This window comes from Fusarium solani, assembly GCF_023522795.1.
Source record: "Fusarium solani strain SB1 chromosome Unknown bctg00000000, whole genome shotgun sequence".
Taxonomy (NCBI): Eukaryota; Fungi; Ascomycota; class Sordariomycetes; order Hypocreales; family Nectriaceae; genus Fusarium; species Fusarium solani.
Window position 1 is genome coordinate 5,783,279 of NW_027072157.1, and position 25,900 is coordinate 5,809,178.

Sequence of the window (25,900 nt, forward strand, 5' to 3'; positions counted from 1 at the left end):
GGTAGTGTTGCCAAATATTAAGATATTAAACCAAGTGCATCCCCACATTATTCCAGAGTTTCCTAAGCAATTAGCATGTCTGTAGTTACCATGAATGATACTTGCGGCGCCGAGGTCTTCGGGCACTTTTCGGGGTCTTGATCCAGGGGACCTGGTCACCGACGTCCCCACGACCCATGTGGAGATCCCCGATGTGAGTAATAGACAGGGAAATGCAAGAGGAGGTGAAGCGAGCTCGGGATAATGACTTAATTGATCCGTGTCTTGTACTAAACAACATGTCGAAAGAGTATAAGACCTGACGATTCGTGCTAAAGATGTCTCGGGTCAGGATACACATTTCACGCTATTCAACGTCAGTCATTTCTCACAATGCGCCCCATCATTCTTTACTCGCACCAATATGGGCCCAACCCTTGGAAGGTCGCCCTCGTCATAGAGGAACTCGAAATCCCCTATGAGACCAGATTCGTCAACTTCACCGACGTCAAGAAGGAGCCATACCTGTCCCTCTGTCCCAACGGACGCCTGCCCACGATTGAGGACCCAAACACTGGTCTGACTCTTTGGGAGTCTGGAGCTATCGTCAACTATATTATTGAGCAATACGACAAGGATCATAAGCTTGGCTACACCGACTTTCAGCAGAAGCATGAAATCCAGCAGTGGCTCTTCTTTCAGGTCTCAGGCCAGGCCCCTTACTACGGGCAAGCCTCCTGGTTCACCAAATTCCACCCCGAGAAGGTGCAGAGCGCCATCGACCGCTACGTCAAGGAGATTCACAGAGTCAATAGCGTTCTAGAGAGAGCATTGGGCGACAAGGAGTGGCTCGTCGGTGACAAGTGCACTCTCGCCGATCTTTCGTTTGTGGTCTGGCAACGCTGGGCTCCCAGATTTGGAGGAGAGGATCTTTATGAAAAGTTCCCCAAGGTTGGAGCTTGGATGAAGCTCATGGAGGCTCGGCCCACGGTTCAGAAGGTTTACGAAGACCAGAACAAGGCTGCGGCGGCTGTGGAGGCGGCAAAGGTCAACCCGGGTCCTGAGCCTCGCAAGGATGAATAGATGGTGATCGGCAGCGAACAAGAGAGGCGCAGATATGGACATAGTTCATTACACATATAGAATAGTTGAACTACCCCTTTTTTTTACCAAGACGTCTTTCCTGTTGCATAAAAAGCTAGGCCCTCTCCCCCAGAACGACAGTTAGATGATGAACAAGGAATAAAGGTGGCAGTTTAGCCCGCATTATTCGCGTATATGAAATCTGGTTATTTGGTCAGTGACGAACTCCAAAAGGGTACCAAGGAGAAGGAAGGGCTGGATAGTTAAATGTTTTAGCAGCTACAAAACATCACCTTCTGAGATGGAGCTGGGTTTCAAAGGCTCGATCAATTTGTTGGTATGCTTTTTCCCCCTATTTTCCATAATTTTCTAGCGGCTGTCTAGCAAAAAGATCCTTCTTGACTGCACAATGAACATCATAGTTTGATGTACGAATCAGAAACGGCGTTTTGTTCTCCCACCAGACCAAATCTACTTGCAGCAACTCTGCTTTCCATTCTCCATTGTCTCCAGTCGACAGAAGCAAGACGACTTGATTTCGATGTCTGCTCCAGCAGCAGCTATGGCGAGCTGCGTCTGTATGATGCGTGCCTCGGCTGTGCGCCCGAGACGGACCAGACACTCGTGGTATCCGTGGAGTGCCCAGATGTTGTTCTGGTGTCGCAGAGCTCGAAACAGCTTGTCATCCAGGCCCAAGTCTTCGGCGTAAATCTGCGTTGCTTCCTCGACGTGTCCTTGTTCGAGGAGGAGGGCTGCGTAAGGGTGACGGGCCGGGAGCATCCAGGGCCAAGGCTCCGCATACACTAGCGAGTCGTCTCTCTCAATCGCTAGACGCAGGCTCTCGAAAGCTCGCTTGTAGTCGCCGCGTCGGTACTCGATCTCTCCGTCAAGCATCGCCACGGCGACCTGGAACACATCGAGAACCTTGTTAGGGAAGACGAGCCGTGTCTCAGGAACGCGCTTGAGGGCTTCATGAAAGAGCTCCCGCTCCTTGTCGGCCTCCTCAACGTTTCCGGTGGCAGCCCACGCGATGCCCTTTCCATAATGGGCCGAAGCCTCCATGACACAGTAGAGATCCTTGTTCTCTGGGAGAGGAAGCTTCTTGAGCTCCTCCCACATTCCAAAGCGGATGAGAACGTGCACCCTAACAGACTTGAAGTACTCGAGCCAATCCGCCAGCGGGGGAGACTCGACCAAGAGCATGTCCTCGGTGATAGTGGCCTCCATGCGTGCAGTAGCCTCCAGGGCCTCACGGGCTTGGCCTGCCATCATGGCCCCGTTAATCAGTGAGTGATAGTTGTGCATGCGGTAAAACGAATAAAAGTTCTTGCCGCCTTCTCGGGCGTAGTACTTGTCGTCGGCAATTGTGGCAGCGAGGTTAGTGTACAGGGCCCGGCGATAGTCTCCGACGAGCACGTCAATGTGACTTGGCATGTGAGCCATGTGGCCACCATCAGGGACAAGGTTGCGTAGGTAATCAGCTGCCCGAATACCTCTCTCTGGGGTGTTGGACATCTCAACCAGATGGATGTACATGTGAAGGATTCCGGGGTGCTTTTTTGCACCGGGAAGCGCCAGGCCATGCTCGAGCACACCGTGTACCTCCAGGACGGGTGTTTCAAGGTTGGGCTTTCCGGTCATGGCCTCGTAGAGCTTCCAGGGCGCCGTATTCATCAAAGCATCAGCCGTGAGTGTGATGACGTCTAAATCACCATCGCCAAGGCGTCGGTAAACCTGTCTCATGGCATTGGCGTACGCAAGAACAGCAGGCGTGAAATCTTTGGGCAGCTCAATGCTCGGAAAGCGGTGCTGAAGGGCCTCGATAAGACCCTGTTCCGCGGGAGTAGCAGCCGAGGAAAGCTCCTTGGCTTTTCGAGAATACTCGTAGCACTTTTTGAGAGAAGCCTTTAGATCTCTTTCGTCAAAGGCCATCCAGACCTTGTTGTAGTTGGGTCCCGAGGCAAAAGCGGCGCCCCAATAACCCATGGCACATTCTGGATCATGTTTGATGACCTGCTCGAAGCAGGCAGCCGCTTCCCTGTGGTTGAAGGAATAAACCCAGATGAGTCCTCGGTTGAACCACTGTTGAGCGTCTGAGTTTTTGGTGGTGATGTGCCTCGTGTGATGACCGAGGTCATAGTAGGGGGCGTTGGCGGGAATCTTTCCGGCCGTTTCCAAGGTGAGGGCCATGGTGTATTATAAGACGCAATCAAAGTACAACAAATTGCAAGGAATTTTGATTCTGGCTTTGATTTTAGCGTCCCTCAAAAGCTCTGGTAGGGCTGTTGAAGTCTATTTATATCCGGGTCCAGGAACATCGGCAGAGCATGTCCCGTATCTCTAGGGGCAAAACTCGGGCGTCTTTGTCTTCGCAGCCGACTCGCCGACTCAAGAATCATGACAAATCTAGGCCTGTTTCAGCATGTGGAGAGGTGCTTCATGCATTGACGCACCCAGGTGGCGTCTCGGGGGAATTACAAAATAGCCCGGTTCCGATCGGGACAGGTTCTGTCGACTGGTGGAGTTTATCTTGTTCTTTTTTTATAGACTGACTGACTGTGAGCAATATTAGGTATGGGATAAAAAGAATATTGAAAAGTTGGCAAAGGCTATTCTTCTTGGGTCCCCGCTCATTTTTGATGATTCAACTTCTCCTCTGATAGAGTCAGCGTGAGTCTGAATGCCCTCGGATTGCGGCAGAGAATGGTTTACAAAGATACCCAGCATGATCTCAACCGGAAGACGATCCGTAGAGCTCAAAAGTGATCCTTCCGTCTTAGCATTTGCATTCGTTTGAGTGCCAGATATGCTCACTTCTGGTGCAAATGACAAACAAATGAAGAGATTTTTGTGCATAGTTCTATCACGCCTCATGAAGGTATCTATTCTCAGTCCGTGTCCGAGTCTGACGAGTCAGCCATCAAGGGTGGGAAGTGACGTGGTCTGCTAAAATAATCCGGCGGACGTCTACAGAGTTAGCAGACTCATTCACGAACGACATCTTGATTGCTTACCTTCGGCAAAACCAACAGGAACGGGTAGTGCCATGCCACAGGTTCCTCATTGAATCTTCAGCCCTCCCCTGCTCGACCAAGTTGCGTCCCAACGCCCATTGAACCTCGGCCGTTTCGGCTCTCCTTTCTCCCCCATCATTCCACGCTTGGACTACTGCTGCTTTGTGCGCCATCACGCTCAGGGGACCACAGAGACCGCCTTCCATCTTGCGCTGCTCCGTTACGTCCGCAAAAGGACCATTTTCTGAAAATAACCTCTCCCGTCTCGTCCCATCTTCTTCCGGGCTTCGGGTGATAGATTCATGCGGGCCGTAGCCTGTATCATAGAGCTCAGAACATTCATAGTTGCGTTCAAGAATGACGGCGTCAATCCACCCTAGAAGTTCGTCTTGATCCTTCACGCGCCATTCTTCATCGTCATGGTGCCCAGAACATTCTAGGCCCTCCGCGCAGGGCCACCATCCTGAGTTGCCCTCCGGGTGAAGAACGTGGAACATGCGCAGAGGGAGATTCCAAACATAAATGGTGTGTTCTGGGCAAGTTTCCTTTATGCTCTTGTCTCGTCGTCTTACTTTTCTCCCCTTGCACTCCTGGCAAGGCTCAGGGGCTTTTGGAAATGGGGCGTAGGCCGAGGCAATGTCGAGGCCTTTGAGATAGTTGGTTTGTCTAGGCGGCGGCGGCTCTCTCATATATGACCAAATCATTTCTCGGATTTCGGTAGGTATCTCTGCCCTAAAGAGGACCCCCGCTAGGAGATGGCGTCCCTGTTTGGTTATCAGGGGCTTTGAGATTTGCCGCGCATCAAGGATGAACTGCCGTGATCGCCGAAGAACAGGAACCGAGTGAAGAGATTCTTCGCCAGCGTCTTTGTTGAGTGTGCGGTAGACTCGGCCTGAGCAAATAGGACCGTCGGTTCCTATGCATTTCCAAAGAAGATTCTCAGTGTCTTCGTCATCAATATCCGGAAGCCTTGTGGAAAAGACTTTCCAGTCCGGTTCATCTTTAGGCTCTGAGCGAAACCATTGCCGTCCTTCCCCCCTGCTTCTTTGAGTTCCTCCGGTGACAATACTTGTGCAAGGTCTGGATATCTGGCAGGATCGATAGCCGACTCTTCTGAGCGCTGAACTGGACACTCGGAAAAGACCCAGTGGAACTGCTCCTGGTTATCCTTGATCCATATCCTCTTCAAGGGCTCGAGCAACCCGTCGTCCAGCTCGATGCAAAACTCATGTAAGAATGCCGAGGCGGCTGCGGCCTTGCTCTCGCTAAACCTCAAATTGAGAGATTTATCGTGAATCAATGCACTGGAAAGGTACATAAATATGCGTGCAGTTAGGAAGTCGCCCATGGGAAGTCCAGCAAGTGCCTCTATGGGTTCGAAGAAGCTGTGATAGGCCTCAATGATGGTCTTGTTCGGGGCCGGCGGGTGTCCTCGGCGTCCTGCGAGCCGGACGATTGAATAATACAACCTCAGCAGCAGGGCCTTGACGGCGATATGATCGTCATTTTGTTGGCTCCTTGAACGAGCTAGTTGTTGGATCTCATTGGTCAGCTCAGAATTGGAGATGGCCAAGATCTTGAAGAGCTTCTTGTCTGCTTCCATTGCCATGAGATTTTTTGTGGTTCTGGCGCATCGCTTAAATCATCGCCGTGGGTTCTTGGGCCCAGTGCGGTTGGGCGTGACTCATAAGAGCAGTGCTGAATCCTCGTCAAAGTGACGAAAGAGAAGATAAAGCAGGCAGTAATCAGGCTGCTCAACCAACTGCTCACACGGATCATCTTTCGTCCGATGTAAGGTGCCAAGGTATTCATCCCTATTCTCACGTGGGTAGAGTTATATATAAAAGAGTTTATTATCGAAGGTATAGATTGTCGAAAAACATGGACATGATTGAAGAGACTACAGCTTGTTAAATAACGACCTCGTTTAGAACATAGCACATCTCCCACTACTTTTCCACGGAGGTGTCATCTAGGCCTAAGACGTGAAATAACGGTAATAGTCCGTAGAGCATGACAAACTACAATACACTGGATCGAGTTGAAAAAAGCGCCTTTCTCATCCAGTGGACGGCTATCTAGGTGGTTGAGACACTTTTGCCACTATATAAGTAGAGGGAGCCATCTTCCCCACTGTCACCAGGCCCAGGACCGGACCTAGGCCACCTAGTCCTCATGAATCACATTCCAAGAGGGAAGAATAGACAGCCTAGACAAAGAAAACTTACCAGAAAACCCAGCAATCGGAGGACACTGGTATACGAGATGAGGGGGAGTGAAGATGCGACTCCAAGCGTAATAAACCGAAGCCGACTGGCTTAAGCCTATCAACCTCGTAAGCAGTCACACTCGGGTAAATACGAGGCGGGGAGGTTATCAGCGTCCCAGTAGCTAGGCAGGCGGTGGAGGGGAAAATCGGGACTGCAAAGAGGTGTCGACAAAAATACTCAGACTCTTCCAGGGCTTGCGTCGCGGGAAGGTGACCTACTATTTTTGCCACCTAGCCACTTTTGTCCCTTGAGTCCCGTTTCTGTCGTCCACCACCTGCTAGGCCAGCCGTGACTAGAGATGAACGGTAAGCATGGCTGCAGCTTGCAGCGCGGGGCGAGAATGCACCTCACCCAATGAACACGTCACGACATGCCAAGTACCAGAAAAGAATGGTCTGACCGAGTCATCAGGTAGCCACCGGTCGCCAAAAGGTAGGGATTTGTTGTTGTCCGAGGCCCCGTCCAAAGGCGTGTCGTCAAGTCACTCCTGCGAGCCCCGGGAAGATTCGTCAAGGCATGACCATATCCTCTTCGCCATATTGCCCCACCGGCGCCAGATGAATACGTACTTGAGAAAAATAAACCGAGTAGGACCAATGCATAAGACGTATCGACATCTTGACAAGGGGCTTGAAAATGAAGAGGCTTCTCACCCCGCACGTAAAGGATGCTCAGCTCACAAATGTCAGATAATTTAGGCGCCACACCGTGGATCTTCTATAGCCTTCCACATCTGTGAGAACAGAACGATGTTTCATATCCCCTAGGACAGTACAAATAGTCATTCAATATGTACCTATCTATCATAATTAAGGAGAGGACAAGGGACGGGATAGAAAAGATTGGCAAGACCACATAATATGAGTTCACCCCGTCGGTGTTAGGACCCTTTGAGTTGCATCGGTATGGCCTCTCGGAAAGCTCAAGTCCTAGAAAGATAAAGTTGGCCTCTAGGTATTCAGCCAGCCAAAGGTCGTATAAATCCAATGAGTCTAACTATTAACGACCGTTCTCAGGGGCTGCCAGACAAGAAATCATGCGGTAAGCATCTAACTAGGCAGTGGTGAGCGTCTTGCATATGCCGTCGACCAGGTTGCATATGCCGTCATCAGGATCAAGCCTTTTAACCCTTGCCGATCACTCTTCAATCCCTATTTCAAAACGCACAGACTACATGGAACCTCTCGAGACTATTGGAAACGTACAGTATCATGGCTGGCTGACTAGGGCCAAAGCTCGACAAGATAGTAGAATTGAAAACAATCGGATTACGACAATGTCCGGCAATTCCGGAGAGAATAGGGAGGGCAGTGCTCTAGAAACTCATTCCTCATGAATATATAAGATGTCTACAGCCAACATGAATCTTCTTAGCTATCAAGCTAGCTCTTTAAACACAAGCCTTGAGCAACATCCCATCCCAGCCTTGACACCTCCCCCCGACCACAGAAGTCGATATCAGCCAACATGTCGTCCAACTATACCAAGTCCCACCTATCAGCCATCACATTCTTGCACCCCCCAAGCCCTGTGAATATCAAGCAGTGCCCATGCGATGCCAAACCTGAGCCAAAGCCAGCCTCTGAGCAGAACACCTTCATCCGCGTCTACCACACTGAGCCATCCATCTATGGCTACAACGCAGGCTGCTCCCTAGTGAGGGAGTCCAGGTATACCACTTCGCAGCAGTGGCATGGGCCCTCGGACGACCTTGTCGCAGATGACGCCGCTCCGGGGAGCCCTGTTGCTTCCGTTGGATGGTGGGCGGACCTGGCGAACGAGGTGTGGGAGGTATGAATAATCCTTAGCCATGTCGAGTTCTCAGATGAAGTTGGGCTAACTGTCAACAGACCAGAGTCTACTATGTGGCCAACAGCGGGAACCTTCAGGAGGTGAAGCGATAGTGCCCTGAATTATGGCAAACACTGACGATATCATAGCGCATCAACCACAGTTCCTTCTCGCCCACGGTCAAAGACGACTTTGACGCTCCACTTCCAAAGCCTGAAGAGCTGATTCCGCCCACGCCAGGATGGAAGTTGACGCCGATTCTCGCCACTGAGAACGGAACCGAGACAAGTGACAAGACCGGGTTCCCTAACATTCAGCCCCTCCCTGAGACGAAGCTAGCCGTTGTTCGCTCAGAAGACGGAAAGATTCACGTCTTCTACCAAGCTGTCGACAACTCTATTCTTGAGGCTATCTTCAACCCTGGGAAGGGTTGGATCGCCGAGAAAAGTGTTGTAGTCGCCTCCGGAGCCAAAGTTGGCACTCCATTGACGGCCATCTCGGGAGGCTGGGCTGAAGTGAGACTGTTCTTCGTCGATACAAACGACGTGCTGTCGTATGTCTACGCAGATGATCACACCGGCTGGGTCCAACGTCAGTACAACCATCCTTCATATGCTACTGTCCTTATCGTGACTTCATGAACGAACTTAAGCTAACATTGGCATCTTCGCAGAGGAGCTTCCAGCTTACAAGCTGCCTCCCACGGCCATGCTCGCAGCGGTTGCTTGGAACTATGCGTCGCCCTTCTTCGGGATTCGCGTCTACACCACGGACGATCGTGACGAGCTTCACGAGTTCTCCTACAACCGCAACTCTGGAGGCTGGGTCGCAGACTCTCAGTCTGTGAATAAACACAACCCCGGAGGCTTGCACGTTGGATTTCAGGGATCTGCGGCCCTGTCGGCTGTTGCCGCTGTACTAGTTGAGGGTGAATGGAAGACCAAGGTCTACTTTCATCCACGTCGCACGATCCTCGAATGGGACGTCTGCGCTAAGGCACCTCCGAGTGTTGGTATTCACAAGCCAAGCCAAGAGGGTGAGCTCAAACGTGCGATCGAAGAAGAGACGCGGTTGAAGATCGCCGAGGAGGAAGAGCGCAAGAGGGCTGAAGAGGAAGCAAAGAGAAGAGCTGAGGAGGAAGCGAGAAAGAAGGCGGAGGAGGAGGAAGCCAAGAAGAAGGCAGAAGAAGAGGAGGAGCGTAAAAAGGTTGAGGCCGAAGAGGCACGAAAGCAAGCTGAGAAAGAGGAAGTGCAGAAGAAAGTTCAGGAGGAGCTACAGCAGTACAGAAGCATTCCGGTGGGTGGCAAGGTCAGTTTGAGGGACAACCCGGAGATGGACAAGATCTTCAAAGAGGCGACTAGGTGCAACGCCGGGTACGACTGGCTCAGGACCAACGACGGCTGGCGATGCTCGGGCGGCGGCCACTTCCTCACTAATGAGCAGTTTGAGACGCTGAGCCGGGGAGGCTAGAAGGCTGTTGGAGATTCTTCTTGGGTTATGTTTTGGTCGACGAGGCTGTTTAGAATGCCACTCTGACTTCTACTGTTGAAAACCGTGATTATAGTGATCTGGAAGACAGAGAGAACTGACCGCAATGACAGACAGTGAATGTAGCGTAAACAGCCTTGCCTTCATTGGAGCGTTTGAGATCGATCGCATCACGGCACCAGGCATGAGCAACATTGGCTTTTACGCCCACTGAACTTCTGTGCCCTAATGAATTTATCCTCGGCTGCCCACTATATCAAATCGCCTATATCTTCATCAGAACACTCTTGGCCATAGTGCTGCAGGATGCCCTCTGGCGCCTTTGGGACTCGGTTAGGCGATAGATGCAACTCATCTATCATCTGCCTTCTATCGAAGACCACCTGGGTCAGGCCAACGAAACGGGGCTCAGGGCCCTGGGCCACCGACCTGGAATTACTTGACACCTTCTGCACAGTGACCAACGCATCGCCCTCGGCATCAACATCAGAGAGTTCACCAAAATCAATGTTTTGCATGTCTTGGGCTTTCGACAGCTCCCAATCCTGGATAACCTTACACTTGGGGATGAACTTGATCCGGCTTTTGTCATCTTCACCGGGGTGTCCAATATTGGCCAAGCACATGGCGACAAACCTCGGGGGCCGTACTTGACGTTTCTTGAAGACAACCACTGCGCCGTGGAGGTCATCGTGGCTCTCCCCGTTGCCCTGCATTCGGCGTGGTAGCACCAGTGGTAGGAGAGGCGGCTTTTCTGCTGACCATGCGGCGTCTAAAATCTTGTCGCTAGGAAAGATGCCATAGAGACGATAGGTAGAAGTCCCCCGAGGAAAGCATAAAAGAAACGGACTTCGAGCCTCGCGAGGGTCCCACGACGGAACAGATATCATAGTCGCATACGGCTTTTTGACAAGAATGCTTCTTTGCAAACCCGTTGAGAGGGGATCGACATACCTCGAAATCGGTATCGCAGCAAATTCTGTATATGATCCCTCCCTTGCCCAGAAGAGAGAATGCTCTGACGGATGAATATGCGATCCTCCTGTGGTGTTTTCGTTCGAGTGCATCGCTCCCATTATACTCTCCTTCCGGACCAGCTTCACCGGGAAGAAAGTCTGAGGCCAAAGCAACCGCGAATACTGCTGCAATCGCTCAGGACCCTTCTGAAGCAACGGTATCCATACCCGAGAGACAGAGCGGGTAGATTGGGTGCTAGCTTTCTCAAGGTCCCAGCAATCGAGAACACCGAACACAAAGTGCGGCACCAAGGTCGTCACAATGGGCAGAGTGATCTGCAAGCCCGTGTTTGTCAGATGAAACGGATACGAGTGATCCCCAGGGATGTAATGCTTCTGTAGCTGCGGTGAGCTGCTGACGACCACAGACTGCGAGTCGCAGAACTCCATAGGTGACCGGGGGAGAAAGTCAACGTATCGTAGTTGCGAGGCGAAGAAGCTATGGTCGGCGTATTTGTGGATGATTTCACCAAGAAGTCTGGTGAAAGCTTCATGACCCTCTCCATAGACGAGCGGCATTGTGATGTCAAAGAGCCCAAGTAGTGAGTAGGCCTGGTCCTCGATGCGTGTCGTGGAGCGGCGAGATGCCCATGCCAGCCGCTGGGCCACGCTGTATCTCCTTAGTGGGTGGGATTTGGAGAGTCTGCCCTTGAGGAGGCATGACCACGCAATTCCTGTGATCTCGGAGATGCAAAGCGCCAGTCCTGGCTTTGTAGCTATCGGCGTCCAATCATTGGAGAAGAAGTTGATGTTTGGAGATGCGACTAACTCCTGAAGGGTCAAGCCTCTGGTAAACCATCTTGCGCTTCTAAAGGCACTGTCCTTTTCAATACACTGATCCAGGGTCATGGCTGGCACGTCCTCCAAGTACACGTAGCAGATAGTGGACCTCCGGTACCACTTGAACATGGAGTTGATGGCTTCTGAGAGCTCTGCCGAGCTACTCTTGTCGATGCAGTTGGTATCCACCCAGACGTAGTCGAGCTGGTCCTTGGCAGCCTGGGTGCAAGCCCACATGATCTTCTGGAAACCGGGCTTAAAACGGCGGTTTTTGCGGTCGGCCCAGTCCTGCAGCGATACTTCGCCGTCGCCCCAAGTATGTGACAGGATGGCATATTCAGGTATGGAGATGTCAAAGAACTCTTCGATCTCTAGAGTTGTGGTATTGATGAGCCGCATGTTGCCTTGAAGGTAGACAAAAGGTTGTGATGTTTTCGATAGTCACCCCCAGAGACAGCATCGTCTTTTTCGAGCAAATCAATTCTACAGTGGAGACAAGTTGATCCGGCACGCGGTGTAAGAAAGAAGTAAGAAACTAGGACAAAGGCATCACCTTATATCTGCCTTCGATAAGCCCAATTAATATAACAAAAATTGTAAAATAATCTATAAAGTATTTATAAAGTATTATTTATTATAATTATATTCTTATTAAATTCTTTTTATATTCTAGGTAGACTTTTCCCTTATAAACGAGGAGTCTTTCCTAAGAGTTAGAAGAACTTTGCCCTTTTGTTGGCTCATCTTTTTCTTAGACCGTGTGTCTGGGTCGACAAGGGAGCGGTCAGTGCATGTGACGCAATGCGTCCTGCAGGCCGAGTTCTCAACGTCCGCAGCGGTTGAAAATCGCACCTCATTGGTAGCGATGGTACTGCAAGGCAAACAGAGGATGGGCAAGGCAGAATTGTGCTTGTAACGTTGATGCCCAAAACCTGAAGCTCAGAGGGCTAAAAATTCTTGTCTCATTTCCATCTCAACAACTTCAAATCAACCAAGTTTCGGAGTCGGCCATGGCTGAAGTCATTGTCGGCTTCGTCTCTGCCGGCGTGGGCATCGCCGCCTTCGCCCTTCAGATTTCGAAAAGTATTGACGCTCTGCGTCAAATGCGATTGAGACCTGGCGAGGCGCGCAAAGATCTGACGACCCTGCTCGAGATACTCGAGATTCTCCACCAGGCCGTATCTTTGTTGAAGGCTTGGGAAGGATATCAACCTGTCGACGGCATAATCCAACATGTACAAAAGCGATACGACAAGATTGAACCGGCCCTCCAAGATCTCTTGGAGAAATATCAAGAGAAGGGAGAGGGCCATGGTCGTCAATGGAAGAGGGTCCTGGCGAGGCACCCAAAACAACAGATCAGGGACCTTCGAGAAGATATCAATGAAATCATCAACATTCTGAATCTGTATGTGTTTTCCTTATGATTTATTACTGACCGCAGCTGTCTGACTACTCTCAGGGCGTTTATGGCCGCACAATGCCAGCCTCCAAGCATTGAAGAACTCACAGCAGCCGGCAACACAAATGCCGACCCATCCCAAGCACAAGAGGGAGACGTTCATCTTCTGGAGCATGAAGGCGACGCTGGTGAGACAGAAATGCGCACCAACACGGTGACCAATCCGAGCTCGAAGTCGCATCAAGAACATCGTGTCGTATTATCTATGGCAAGGACAAGTTCAAATGTGTGCGGGGCACGAAGATATGACTGCTCATGCCATCTCACCAGCGTCTCCGGCCGGTTTTGGTTCCTTCAGTACACGCCACTCTCCAGCTTCATTGGGAAACCCAACGACAAGGCTTCAGGATGCAGGTGTATGAGCCTACGCCTACGAATGGCCCTGTCGAGGTTTGGCGTGCCATACGCTATCGTTGCCTCAATCGGGTTCCAGGTTGATGGGCCAGGGGTTGAACTTCGACCTGCTCTCCGAACGGAAAGAATCGTCAACTACACGTCCCCAGGGTTCGAGACTATATGGCGTCTCGAGAATGGCTTTATTTCGCTTTCGGATGCCCGTGCAAGATTTATCCAACTTTATCAATCCGAGGGTCCTCTCCGGGATCACAAGGACCCCGCAGGAAATAGCTACATTCAGGTGAGTTGCGATTTCCCACTACTCTATAACTACACTTACTAACTGCTGGAGACACTTTTCCGGTATCCTTGGAAGTTCGCACAAGACGACCAATTCGCACTGCTCGACACACTTGTCACAGAGTGCGAGATGACGCTGACAGGTGAGACTCAAAGGTAAGTAAGCCCTTCACAGGACTTCTATAGTCAGCTTACATCAAGTTTGAATACAGTTTCCTTGTCCAGTGCGCACATTGGATTGGAGAGGGTCGTCACCTTGCCCTGCTTGATGCTATCCTAGAACATGGATTCGACGTCACCGCTATTCATACATCCCATCTCGAACAATGGCCTGCTCCATGTTCACCAGATTGGTATGGTGCTGGAAGGACACCAGACCCTTTTTTCATTGACTACGTCGGGACGATGTTGAGATATTGCCCTAGTAAGTAAGTCCCTGATTAGGTTCAAGTCAACAGAAGCTCACAACGTCAGGCTATTCGGGGTCTACGAATTTACACAACGTACTCCTCAACGGGCCATTTAATTCCGCAGCATATTGGCTGGAACGATCGCAGCCTCTAGAGACCAACGTCAACTTTTTGGGGCAAACTCCCTTACACATCGCAGCTACCAGCCCGGAATTATGTCGTATCGTATTAGACGCGGGACACGACGTCAACGTCACTGACAGTTTCGGAGCGACGCCCCTGATGTACGCCGCAGCCATGGGCCAAGCTGAGGTCACAAAATTGCTGATATCAAGAGGCGCTAAAATCGCCCTAAGAGACTCGAGACTACAGTGGACCTTTCTGGATTACGCGTTCTTCTGCGGTCACTGGGACCTGGCCCTAGACGCCCTCTTGAACATCCAAACCATGGTAGATTCGAGCATTTTCCAATGCGTTGTCCAGTATGCCCTGATCCGCGCTCTCGGTCACCACAGGGCTTTGGCTGAGGACACCACGTTTCTCACAGAGGTCGTTCAGCTCTCCGACGACGTCAATTTCACGTTCGGCGACGGCGATGTCAAGGACAACAACTTGATGCACTATGCTCACTCACTCGAAATGGCATCGACTCTTGTTCGATGCGGGTTTAATGGCTTCAACCAGAAGAACAGTGAAGGAAAGCTTGCAATCAACTCCCTAGCGAACTGCTACAATGCCCCTCTTATCCAATTCTGCCTTGAAAATGGTACGAATGTAAGAAACGTGAGCAAAGACGGGCGAACTATCCTTTTTGAACTTCTTTCAGAATTGAGCTCGTTGAACTGGATGACCTGGGACATCATTGACTCCATCAAGCTTTGTTTAAGTGCTGGGGCCGACCCCTTCATCACGGACGATTGCATATGCCCATGCTCTCCTGATGGCTGTCATGTATCCTCCATGTTCGGGCTCGAATTTGGTTTCTGCTGGCATATTTATCACTCGCCTGGCCCAGTGTGGACCTTTGAGTTACTGACTCTCCTTGAAGAATATCATGGCATCGAGGCAGCAGAGAAGTTGCTCTTATCTCTTCATCGGAGAGTTCAATGCGACAAACCTCACATATCCATAGCCCACGTTTGTTGTCATAGGGGTCGTGGTGTCGGACAGCGAGATTGGGTAGCCTCGCCGCGTCTTCAGGATGAGGAAATTGAGGAGATCCTGGATGAGGAGAGCGAGTTCATCACGGCGCTAGACATGGACATGGATCAAATTGCTTCATTTGGCTTTTCAAATCTTCGGACCGAGTTCATGATTCATTTGAAAGGAAAGTACGACGTCTACAAAGAGGATACGAAGCGGGAAGCAGAGGAATACACAGCAGCCTCAAAACTTGACAATCAGGTAAGGGGCAGCCTCGGTACTCCGCAGGTATTATTGCATTTCTTTTTCTGCTCACTAATAAAATTATTAGAGGTACGAAGTCGACTATAGAGCTGACACGTACAAACTATGTTCCCCCATGTACTGGTGGCCGGCGTACACCATCGCCCAGTCAATGGCAGAGTATGCCTTTTGGCTGCAGCATGAGACTTCGAGAGCAAACAAACCACTCGTTCGTGATTTTCACAAAGCCGGCTGGTTTGAGAGACGGATTTCTTGGTTTCTTGAACTCATGGACGTCATGGAAGTGACGATGGAGATGTTGGAGACGGACATGGAAAGCCTACGCGTCAAAGAGACACGGACCGAGAAGATTGACCCTACGGAAACGGCCAGGTCTTTCTTAGAAGCACTAGAGGAGGTGAGGGACAAAGATTGCGAACGGGAAACTGGATGAATGCTTGTCCAAGCCAAGACACCTGCAACCCGTGAGGCTTAATCCTAGGATCTGTAGGATGCTATTGCTCTCGCCTTGTTTCTTCGTCATTCTTTTGTATTTCATTACATCTAGGGAGGAAACTCTGTCGACTCCCTTTGATTACGATGGCTGTAACTAATAGACCACTGGACCAAATACCCAAAAGTAGGGGGCCCCCGTACTTGCGATACAGGAACCAATGGTTCTAATAGCTTCGTCATAATGGCGTATGATTATCTAGAGAGGTCTTGACTGGGTCGACTTCCACGCCCCCAAATTACCCATCCGATTCCTACCGCGGCTAGCAGAGCAAGGAAGATTGAAGCCGCTTACACGGGAGGAAGGCCCCTGCCCGCGGTAGATGGACCTTTTGTGAGACAGAGGTCAACGGCCATCTTGAACCCTGTCTTAGTGTGCTGTGATTGGCTAGCAAACTCCCAAGGTCCGCGTTCCACAGTCTCATTTGGCGCTTAAGTGGCGCACGTGATTGTTCGTCACAACGAAGCTGCTTCCTGATTAGCGGATCATTGATCTACCGCAGGGTCTTCAAAACCAGGTCGTCCTACACTTCCCGTTATAGAAGACCAAGGCCGTCTGAGCCTCAATTTGACTACCTGAAACTTTGAGACACGCTCGGATACTCGACACCCATGATATGCGTCAATTTCTTTGCCGCCCTCGTTGGGTGCACTGGTGGCCTCATACTCGGGATGGCCTGTTCCCAGGTTCCAGCTCTTGTCGTTAAATACCTTGTTCCCTTCTGCAGCATATGGTTTGTCTAGGTAGTTTGCAAGATTCCTTTCAACCTTCGCATTCCCTCTCAGCTTTGTCTTCAACTCTTTAGCTATGCCGCACCCCACACACCTTATCCTTCTTTCATCGTTGCCCTTTCTGGGAAATGCCAGAGACCTGGATCAGACTATCCTCGGCTGCGAGGCGGTCTTCTGTCCCATGAACAACTTTGTCCCTCACTGCACCGTCACCAACATAACATTTGAGAACATCGGCCTAACCCGTATCTCCGATGTCCCCACGTCTCTTGACTACTTCTCTATCGTCAAGGGTGTCAACATTTCTGGCCATGGTGCCGACGATTTCACCTCAGTCTACTATCTCGGCACACCGGAGGACGTGTCGCTGGATGAGGTGCAAGGCTGTGCGGTCATCTTCCATGACCCTCCACAGGACACATTTGACGAGTTCGGCTCGCACGACTGCGCCGAAGTCATGGGCCAGAGGTGCGTCAATGCCGTCCAAGATCGCGCATTCAAGGTTGCCGAAGGGAAGTCGAAGGATCTTTGCAAGGCCCTCCAGGAGGACCTGCAAAAAGCCGACATCGATGCCTGCGACAACCTCACTGGAGGAGGCAAGGGCATCGGTAAAATCTCTGTAAGGAACCTCTCCAAGCTCGAAAACATTGAGGGCTCTCGCAACTCATCCAGCGATTGCTGGCCCATCCTACCAAAGTCGGCCAATCTGGCCGAACTGTTTACCGAATTCGTTGAATTCGAGGTAAGTGGCCATGCTTCTCCCCTGGAATGCACCAAGAAACCAGCTGACTCTTTGTAAAAACAGGGAGGTCTCAACGCCTCTACTGCCTATCCTGAGCTGAACAGGATCACCCCACTGCTGACCCTGTTTGTCAAGGGCAACGGCAAAGACAGCTTGGTGAACGAGACTGTCTCACGCCTGAGCTGCATCAAGATCAACAGCACTCAAAACATAGGCCCAGAGGATGGCGAAAACGCTGCATCCTTGTCCAGGGTCAGCGCGTTGGCTGCTGGTGGTGCACTTGCTTTGTTCATGTTGATGCTGTAGACTGGTGAAAGAGATAGCACTGGGCGGCGAACTGGTGATGTCATTTTCATAAGATATCATTGTACCATTATTATTCTGTAGCATTTTTTTTTCTTTGTCATAGAGCGATTTACAATGCCATATGTGTCATACGATAAAGACGAGCCTGCAGGGTGCCGAGATCATAACTTGTTAAAAATCCCAGAATAAGGGAGTCTACGAGATTGCGAACAACTCGATGTTCGCTTAGTTAATTATTATGGAAATATCTACGAGATTGCGGTCTGCCGGTGTAATCCATGAAACCAGGCGTCATGCTGGCAATACTGTTTGACCGTGACGTGTGTAAACCAAGCATATTTCACAGACCCTTTGAAAGGTCGGCTTCCGTTTAATCAAAGACATAACTAAGCGCCTACCATAAAGCCTTATCCTTCTCAAAGAAAAGCCAACCGACAAGATGACGAAATGATATAGTCCGATGGAAGCCCAAGATGTATGACACGGGGGCCGACAGCTATGGCAAGGGGGGCGACGACTCAAAGGGTTAATGGAGAATATTTAAGCGGTTGAATGAGCACATTGAGGTGATCATTCAACTCTTGCATCTCCCACCTCTCTCTTCCTTCTACACAGAAACACACAGAGGAAGTTCGACATGGGCAAGGACTACCACAAAAGAGTCTCGGACCTTGAGTCCCGACTCACCTCCATCAGAGAGGACTCCGACACTTGTTCATCCAGCACCCTGAACGATCAGTTTCGCGCTCAAAGAAACCTTGCTCGCGCCACTGGGCGTGCCATGTCGACCCTGAAGGCCCTCATTCAACACCTGGGCAGCTCTCAACCTTCGTCAATGGCCAACTTGGTCCTTGAAGACATGAAGTCAGCCTGGTTCAACGTGTATTCCTGCGGCGAGGCTTGCTGCAGCTGTGCTAGAGAGCATCGAGAATCGGTAAGTCAAAGAGGCTCAATAGCCAAGACTTCTTGATCATTCTTGTTGGCATGGGGTTATCAGCCAGCTGACGCTCATTCCGCCCCTCAGTTACTCTCCCATGGAGACGACTTGAGAAAGTGGTCAAAGGAAGCGAAACTCGTCGAAGAAGAGTTGCACCTGAGTCTTCGCACAGTCCAGAATGACGTCGCATCCGAGACGACATCTCTTCAGCGGTATCTCGAAGAAATGGAAGTCGCCAAGAATGCTGTAGACGAGACTAGCAGAGACAACATGGAGGTGAAGCGCAAGTGCTTTGAGGTCCACGAAGTAAGTCACTTCTATAGCTACGGTCGCTCCCCTGCTGACGTTTCGCATCAAAGTGGACAGCAACTTTCCCAACTGCGTGGGATTTCGAACAGAAGCTGCAGATTGCCCTGCAAGCCCGTGCAAGAAGCCTCAAACAAGCCGAAGCGAACCTTGAGAAGAGTAGGATGCGAGTGAACAAGGCCGAGACCAAACTAGACGGCCACAAGACACGCGTCGAAATACTCAGCACCCTGACTCAGAAGGTGGCCGGGATCCAGGCCAAGGGATATGCCCTTTCGCGCCGCTACAGAGCAATTGCCCAAGACGTCGCGGATACTTCGAGCACGATGAACTCCCTCAAGGCGGCATACAGAGAGGCCGTTGATCTCGCCAACATGATGAGCAATGGAGTGTTCAAGTTGGAGAGTGCCAAGTACCTCCTGGGAATTATCGATGCGGCACTAGACGACAGCACCCTTGTGGACGAACTCGCCGATATGATCCACTTCATGGAGTATCGCTACGATTCTTCCGGCAGAATCCACGGCATCGTAACCCCAGCGCATCCGTACGGCCTTCTCAACGGAGTGCAAAAGAAGCTGCGAGGCCAGCAGCTCCGGATCGTTCCGCCCCGCGGCTTCAACATGTACCCGATTAGAGACATGAACACCAAGTCCCTGGCCGCTCTGCATATCGATATGATGCGCTCCATCCTGGTCACTCTTGACAGAGACGAGCATCGGCTTGTACGTGTCAGTCCCTGCAGGGTTGGCCGGGGTGAACTGACCGACATGCTCCGGTACCATATTCGCATGACGTGGGGGGACACACTCGAAGGAGACTACTAGACTGGACTGGTCATGAGTAGCAGGTCAGTGGTATGCCGAAACAGGGTCCTTTCATTTGGATGTTGATCGAGTTGGAGATTGTGGCTCAGGTAAACTAGATGGATGAATGAACCATAGCACTAGGGATCAAGGATTCCCATTGATAATGATAGTTTGGGATTATTGCTGTTTTTTATTTACGCAGGTTCTACCTCTCTTCTCGTAATCATAAAGAAGATAGCCACACAAGACACGGAAGAATGAGATGAATTGATCTGGTCATATTCTCGGTATCTTATCTCGCGCAAGAAAATGCCAGCCGCCAACAACAGGGCGTTGTTGTCTTGGCCCAGGCTTTAGACTTTCAATTAAATCCTTGTCTATAACATTTTGCCCAAGATGTACTACAACTCGGGCTGGTAAAGAAAACTATCCACATCCAGTTGCTCCGCTAGATCCAGCAACTCTCCAGGTGTCAATCCAGCCATGGCATTAGCCGCAAAAAGATCCCATCCCATTTCGTCAGGGGCGTGCGGCTGAACATGTTCAGGAACGTTGTGCTCTAGTTGGGTTTCGTGAACCTCGACAGGAGGCTGAGGACTAGCGACGTCGCTCGGTGGTGTTAGAGCAGACAGCTTCTGCTCTAGTTGTTCCAACTCAACCTTCCGGAGAGGTGCAGCCAGGCTTCCTTTGGCAATTAAAGTGTCAAGAACATATCGAACATCATCTCGCCATGAATAGTCTGGGAGGAGTGATGGGCATATAATAGGGATGAGATGGAGAAGGAAGGCGGAGGACGAGGCGTATTCGATTTGAAAAGGCAAGAATGCCTCTGAAATATCATGTTAGAAGAAGTTGTTGGATAGTGTCTGGAAATCTCACCAATTAGGTCCTCATCGGCCAGGGCACGGAGTGTCTTTAGGATAGCTATGGCAGAGTCGACGCAGGATTGTATTAACGACGAGACGGGGCGAGACAGTGTCAGTTCGCGAGTAACTTGCGTCTTCGACTGCTCCATGTGCATGTGCAACGCGCACATTATTTGCGGTCTGGTCGTCAGCACCACACACTAGATGATACGTCAGCAACAGGTACGTCAAGGGAGTATCTGGGCGGCTCACATGGTGATATTGCAAAAGAAGTCTTGTCGCTGTTCTGGAAGCTTTACTGATGGAATCCCGGAAGTGGTTGTTGATAATGGCGTTTAAGTCTCGATTCAGCTCGGCCAGATTTCTCAGGATGGACTGCGTATCACTAATGAGAGTGCCGTCATAGTCCTTGCCTACACCATAAACGGCTTGAACGAGTCAGTATCTGGAACAGACATGGGACGTGATGACATACTTCCAAGGATTCGCGCTATTAAACGGGCCAGTTGAACGTGAAGCGTAAGACTAAGCGCATTTAGGGAGTTGTCCGCCTGGGAAGGCAACTTGTTGGTAATGTCTTCGTCACGGATAGAGCTTGTAGCACCAATGAGGGCGGCGAACTCTTGGTCCAACATGTAGACGACCCAGAAGATCTTGTGGCAGCGCTTGGAGTGTTGGGCACCAACAGCTTCCTCCGGCATGTGTCTGTGGAAGCCAGACAGCACGCAGATACGGAGTGCATGTCCTATCTACCAGTCTGTTAGCCGTAGTCCCCAAGGCCCGAAATCAGAGTGGCCCGTACATGTTGAAAGGCAGCTACTCTCATATCAATGGATTGAAAGTAGATGGCCGCCAGGGTAAGTGCCTGGGCGGACAGCACTGGATCCAGAGCAATACCCGCCAGCTCAGGCATCAATTGCATGGCTCTGGCGGCATATTGATATCCAGGTGGGCTTCCGTCGGGGCTCCTCCCACTCAGGAAGGCTTTGCCAAATGCCAGCATCAGCAAGTACTGAGCATACCACAGCTTACATGATGACGCTTTGGCTGAGGCATCCTCGTAGAGCTCCCTGATGTGACGGATAAATTCGGTCTCATCGATGAGAGACGCCAACGGACCTAGGTAGAACCTTGCCGTTTGTATGAGAAAGAGGGCGTAGTCAGAAGGGGGGAGGTTGGACACGTCTGGCGGCTCATCAGGCATCAGAGGCTTCCACTGTAGACGGAATGCCACTCCGTCAAGATGCCAAGGAAAAGACTCATTGTTGGTTTCTGGAAGATTCTTGCCAAGAAGGGCCAAGACTCGTCTACAAAATGCCCAGGATGATGCCGGGCCCATGTACCCTGGGATATCTCGTCAGCGTCCAGCCCACTTGGAGGAGAGGGGATCGGCATTACAGTATCGTCCAAGTGCTCGTCCAAACACATAATCATTATCGACGAGTGGGTTTTGTCGGAAAGCCGGCTCGAGCACCTCATTACCCGATACAGAGCCCGGCTCTTGCTCATCTTCGTCATGCTCGGCTTCGGGTGTCCCCAGAGTGAGACCCTCCTCCGGTTCCACCTGACCGGACACGACGGATCCGTCAGGTGGAACCACGGTCAAGGACCCATAATCGGAGACGGATGAGTGTCTAGGGCGGGGCCGGAAGGGACCGGCGTTGTCACGGAGGGAGCTGGGGGTCGGGAGCGCCTCTTGGCGGCTCTCCAAGGCACGGAGATAACTGCGGTGGAATGAGACAACAAGGCCAGGCAGTCACGCGTCATGCAAGCAACTTACCTCTCAGGAACCGAAACCTTCTTCTCTTCGGCTTCGTATATGCATGTTTCATTCTTGCGACCACACCTAGCGCAAGGTTGAGCGCCGGAGCACTTGACCTTCATGGACCGGCATCGCTTGCATCTTGAAAGCAGGTGAGTTTGTCAGCTCGGTTGGACGCGGAAAACGTCATGTGGAGAAGGAAGGAAACAACATACGCTTTCGGACACTTCTTGACTATTCTGAACTGATGCTGAGGATTATTCGGCATTGCAACGAAACGAACGGGGGCGTGATGATTCGACGGGGCTTGGTGTGGACTCTGGATGGGAAAGTCGGGGGAGGCTTCCGACTTATGTCCTTTGCACCTGCCTCGACCCCGACTTGCCTTATCTGGCAAGGTTAGGCCAGGCTTATCAACGGTCTTGGCAGGGCGCGTTATCGGACCCGGATTTGTCAATGTCGGCGCATCGTTCCGACACTCAACGCCGCTGATAGCCTTCATTGGGGTTTTGGTACCCGCCATATAGCCGTTTTGGGGCATGTCGGTATATCAGTGCCGATCTCGCCCACAATCTTCGCCTCGCTCACAAAAGCTATCACCAGCCCGCGAAGAGTTACCAGTTCAGGGGTCGTCTGACTATTGGCTGAATTCTGGTCTCACATATCAAACTTGTTCTGGGGGCTTGCAGTAGAATCTGCACAAGTTGCCATCGACAGTCCCGATCCAGTCAATCATCTGACCACACCCACCATGCTTTCCAGGGCCTGCACATCCCGCTTCATCCTTGCACGGTGAGACATGCCCTTCCAAATTTGATCATGTGGTTTGCAGCAGTGTTGACCCCCATCCAGTTCACTGCACGTGCGGCCGTTCAGGCTGTCATCTCCGGCAGTCAGGATGAACTCTTCTGCGGCTGCCGCTGCAGCCAAGCCTGCCTTCTCGGCCGTGCAGCAGGTCACCAACTTTGAAGAGACGATAGCCAATCGTCCCGACTTTGACCATTCGGGCGAGCCTATCGAGATTACCAAATCTCCCGACCCCTCCTGGACATTTGGCGAGGGTGTCCGCACCGGCCCTCCCCCGTCTCCTGAGGAGAAGATCCACCAAGAGATCAACCCCTACTCCCCGGATCGATCTGTCTCGCAAAACTACCGTCTCCTAATTTCCGGCATTGCCCCTCGCCCCATTGGTTTCATCAGCACCCTCTCGGCAGATGGCAAGACTAAGAACCTAGCCCCGTTCAGCTACTTTCAGCTAGTCGATCATGATCCCCCCATGTTCATCGTCAGCTTCTCCTCTCGCTTTGGTCCTGTCAAGGACACTTACCGAAACCTCAAAGAGACCGGAGAGTGTGTCATAAACACTGTCTCCGAGAACATGATTGAGGCTGTCAGTGCTTCGTCCATCGATGCCCCCTATGGCCTTTCTGAATGGGATGTCACTGGCTTGACAGAGGCCCAAACAACCACAGTCAAGCCCTCACGTGTCAAGGAGTCCGTGCTGTCTATTGAGGGCAAGCTGGTTGACATTAAGGAGTTTGACGGGCACAAGCCGGGTATGAGCAGCGCTGCCATCTGTCTGATCAAGGCCACGCGTTTCTGGGTGCAGGAGGATGCAGCCAATGAAGACTTTAGTCATATCGAGCTGGACAAGCTACGTCCCATTGCGCAGCTTGGCGGAATGTCATATGGACGAATCTCATCGACATTTGAGCTGCCCCGATCAAGGTGGGCAGACGAGCAGCCGAAGAGTGAGCTCTTGACCACGCTCGAAGAGACTCAAAAGAGTCAAGATGAGAAGAAGAACAAGCTGTAGAGTACTAGTATAATAAACTGTTAGAATCCGCAAATACCCTTTTAAAACGCTTTCCAATATGCTATTCATTTCTCAAAGCTGGTGAACCTGCATGACGGTCATCTCATCGTCAAATTGTAAGATCAGATTTGTTACACAATGACGCTGAAGGGTAAACTTCTTTTGTGCCAGACAGTATGTTTTCATGAAAGCGGAAGCCGATTTATCAATATATCGTCCGTCTTGGTGACTTACAAATGGACGTTCTGTACCAAGAACGCCCCTGAAATGAGCAGACAGCTATCACCGAGTTACCAAAGCCCAAGATTCGAAATTTTAATAGCAAATTTATTCTTTATTCTACCATATCTTAACCAAATACCCTACGGCGAAGCTCCTTTCTCATCGCTTCAGCCATATGCTGGGTCCTCTCCACAGCACCCCGATTCTCAACCGCCCGTCGGTACAGGTATCCGATGCATTCCTGCACCGACCCCCAGGGTAGGCACTTGAAGATTCGCGGCGTCTCCGCCGTCACTTTGCCTTGGCTCGCCGCCTGCTCATAGTCTTGGAGGAGCTTGCAACTCAGCTCGTCCGCCATCCCCATAATCTGGGCGCACTTCATCGGAACAGTGGGTTGGCCGGCTGCGACGCGTTGGCGGTGTGTTTGGAGGGCCTTTTGGGCGCTTTCGGCGTTGTGGGTTGCTAGCACCAAAGCGGCGTCGGGGAATTTGAGGTTGGCGGCGTTCTTAGGAACTCTTCGGGAGATGAACATGTCGGCAATGTCATCGTACGAGCGATCCGTGTCCTCTTTTGTGTCGTGGATCAAGGATCGGACCTCGTTCTCGATGTAAGCGCCGCGGACCAACTTGATGCCAACTGTCCAGCCTTCTTGAGCAGCCAGGGCGATGTGCTTCTCAGCGTTTGCCCTGGCGCCCTTGAGATATGCTTGGATTGTGTTGTAGACAAGTGCGTTGCCGTCTCGGTTGTGCTCTCGCATCAAGACGATGGTCCAGTCGTCGAGTGTGTTCTGCAGAACTTGCTGTTCCGCGTCGATCCAGAGCTGGCATCCCCTCTTCCTCGTCTCGTTGCAGATCTCGTTGAGTGCATCGTGCAGGTATTTGGGCATGGGCTTTCCAGCTTGCATGGCATCCACAGCAATGGGGCCAGCACCAGTTACCCTTGAATAAAATTAGCTGAGGTTCATGATGAAGAGATCGCTGTACCTACTTAATGGCGAGAAGGTCGCCCGCTTCAATCATGTTTAGAGTCTCAATATTTCCCTTCTTCCATTCATCAATAACCCTGTAGTACTCAGCGGGGTACTCGTTCACCCCAGTCTGGGAAGCCTCGGCGTTGGTATCCAAGACGATTTCCTTCGAGTATCCGAGAATGATGCCATGATAGCCCAGGTTCTTGATGCATTTGACGGTACTGGAAACTTCAGGAATGCTGTTTCCAGCACAAAAGTGGTCGTAAATGGTCCATTGGAGTACCTTGTTGAGGAGGGGGTTCTTATCGGGGTTCAGAATGGCGGAGTTTGTCTGTGTGATCAAGGCGAGAAAGGCGAGGGATGGTTTCAGCAGCCAACTCGTTGCCATGACAGTAGTCAAAGCAACGGAGCGAAGGAGGACTCCTGTAGGGAGTTTGGAGAGAGCTGAAGACTCCTCCGCGGGAGCCGGAGCTGACTTGATAGATGGCTTGATGGCCGCATCAGTGAGGAGGCGTCTTGGCTGATAAAGGAAGCGAGATGATAGTGGCAGCAATTGCCTGCGGCTGTACACGGCACTTCTGGAAAACATGATGGGCTTATCGAG

The 25,900-nt window shown here is 51.2% G+C and overlaps 11 protein-coding genes across 11 annotated transcripts; 6 read left to right on the top strand and 5 right to left on the bottom strand.

Annotated features, from left to right (window-relative positions):
* Positions 1–372: 372 nt before the first annotated feature.
* On the top strand, positions 373–1,062 carry MRS44_001841 (uncharacterized protein; the record flags this gene model as incomplete). Its single annotated transcript, XM_065623842.1, has 1 exon — positions 373–1,062. The coding sequence occupies one exon, from the start codon at positions 373–375 to the stop codon at positions 1,060–1,062; it is 690 nt and encodes a 229-aa protein (XP_065480258.1).
* Positions 1,063–1,533: 471 nt separating this feature from the next.
* On the bottom strand, positions 1,534–3,252 carry MRS44_001842 (uncharacterized protein; the record flags this gene model as incomplete). Its single annotated transcript, XM_065623843.1, has 1 exon — positions 1,534–3,252. One exon carries the CDS (start codon positions 3,250–3,252, stop codon positions 1,534–1,536), a length of 1,719 nt encoding a protein of 572 aa, XP_065480259.1.
* Positions 3,253–3,950: 698 nt separating this feature from the next.
* Positions 3,951–5,679, bottom strand: MRS44_001843 (uncharacterized protein; the record flags this gene model as incomplete). Its single annotated transcript, XM_065623844.1, has 3 exons — positions 3,951–4,029; positions 4,077–5,045; positions 5,141–5,679. 3 exons carry the CDS (start codon positions 5,677–5,679, stop codon positions 3,951–3,953), a joined length of 1,587 nt encoding a protein of 528 aa, XP_065480260.1.
* Positions 5,680–7,813: 2,134 nt separating this feature from the next.
* On the top strand, positions 7,814–9,607 carry MRS44_001844 (uncharacterized protein; the record flags this gene model as incomplete). The annotated part of the gene is made up of 4 exons (XM_065623845.1): positions 7,814–8,137; positions 8,197–8,238; positions 8,287–8,728; positions 8,790–9,607. The coding sequence occupies 4 exons, from the start codon at positions 7,814–7,816 to the stop codon at positions 9,605–9,607; spliced, it is 1,626 nt and encodes a 541-aa protein (XP_065480261.1).
* A 269-nt stretch (positions 9,608–9,876) lies between these two features.
* On the bottom strand, positions 9,877–11,820 carry MRS44_001845 (uncharacterized protein; the record flags this gene model as incomplete). The annotated part of the gene is made up of 1 exon (XM_065623846.1): positions 9,877–11,820. One exon carries the CDS (start codon positions 11,818–11,820, stop codon positions 9,877–9,879), a length of 1,944 nt encoding a protein of 647 aa, XP_065480262.1.
* Positions 11,821–12,431: 611 nt separating this feature from the next.
* MRS44_001846 (uncharacterized protein) lies at positions 12,432–15,769 on the top strand (the record flags this gene model as incomplete). The annotated part of the gene is made up of 7 exons (XM_065623847.1): positions 12,432–12,829; positions 12,884–13,520; positions 13,572–13,675; positions 13,732–13,943; positions 13,994–14,695; positions 14,756–15,333; positions 15,404–15,769. The coding sequence occupies 7 exons, from the start codon at positions 12,432–12,434 to the stop codon at positions 15,767–15,769; spliced, it is 2,997 nt and encodes a 998-aa protein (XP_065480263.1).
* An 867-nt stretch (positions 15,770–16,636) lies between these two features.
* Positions 16,637–17,608, top strand: MRS44_001847 (uncharacterized protein; the record flags this gene model as incomplete). Its single annotated transcript, XM_046280381.2, has 2 exons — positions 16,637–17,302; positions 17,366–17,608. 2 exons carry the CDS (start codon positions 16,637–16,639, stop codon positions 17,606–17,608), a joined length of 909 nt encoding a protein of 302 aa, XP_046124708.1.
* A 637-nt stretch (positions 17,609–18,245) lies between these two features.
* On the top strand, positions 18,246–19,678 carry MRS44_001848 (uncharacterized protein; the record flags this gene model as incomplete). Its single annotated transcript, XM_065623848.1, has 3 exons — positions 18,246–18,542; positions 18,606–18,851; positions 18,905–19,678. The coding sequence occupies 3 exons, from the start codon at positions 18,246–18,248 to the stop codon at positions 19,676–19,678; spliced, it is 1,317 nt and encodes a 438-aa protein (XP_065480264.1).
* Positions 19,679–20,061: 383 nt separating this feature from the next.
* Positions 20,062–22,829, bottom strand: MRS44_001849 (uncharacterized protein; the record flags this gene model as incomplete). Its single annotated transcript, XM_065623849.1, has 8 exons — positions 20,062–20,489; positions 20,540–20,726; positions 20,779–20,954; positions 21,002–21,275; positions 21,329–21,833; positions 21,900–22,250; positions 22,307–22,429; positions 22,504–22,829. 8 exons carry the CDS (start codon positions 22,827–22,829, stop codon positions 20,062–20,064), a joined length of 2,370 nt encoding a protein of 789 aa, XP_065480265.1.
* A 357-nt stretch (positions 22,830–23,186) lies between these two features.
* On the top strand, positions 23,187–24,104 carry MRS44_001850 (uncharacterized protein; the record flags this gene model as incomplete). The annotated part of the gene is made up of 1 exon (XM_046284393.2): positions 23,187–24,104. One exon carries the CDS (start codon positions 23,187–23,189, stop codon positions 24,102–24,104), a length of 918 nt encoding a protein of 305 aa, XP_046124711.2.
* A 349-nt stretch (positions 24,105–24,453) lies between these two features.
* On the bottom strand, positions 24,454–25,885 carry MRS44_001851 (uncharacterized protein; the record flags this gene model as incomplete). Its single annotated transcript, XM_046271755.2, has 2 exons — positions 24,454–25,264; positions 25,314–25,885. 2 exons carry the CDS (start codon positions 25,883–25,885, stop codon positions 24,454–24,456), a joined length of 1,383 nt encoding a protein of 460 aa, XP_046124712.2.
* Positions 25,886–25,900: the final 15 nt, after the last annotated feature.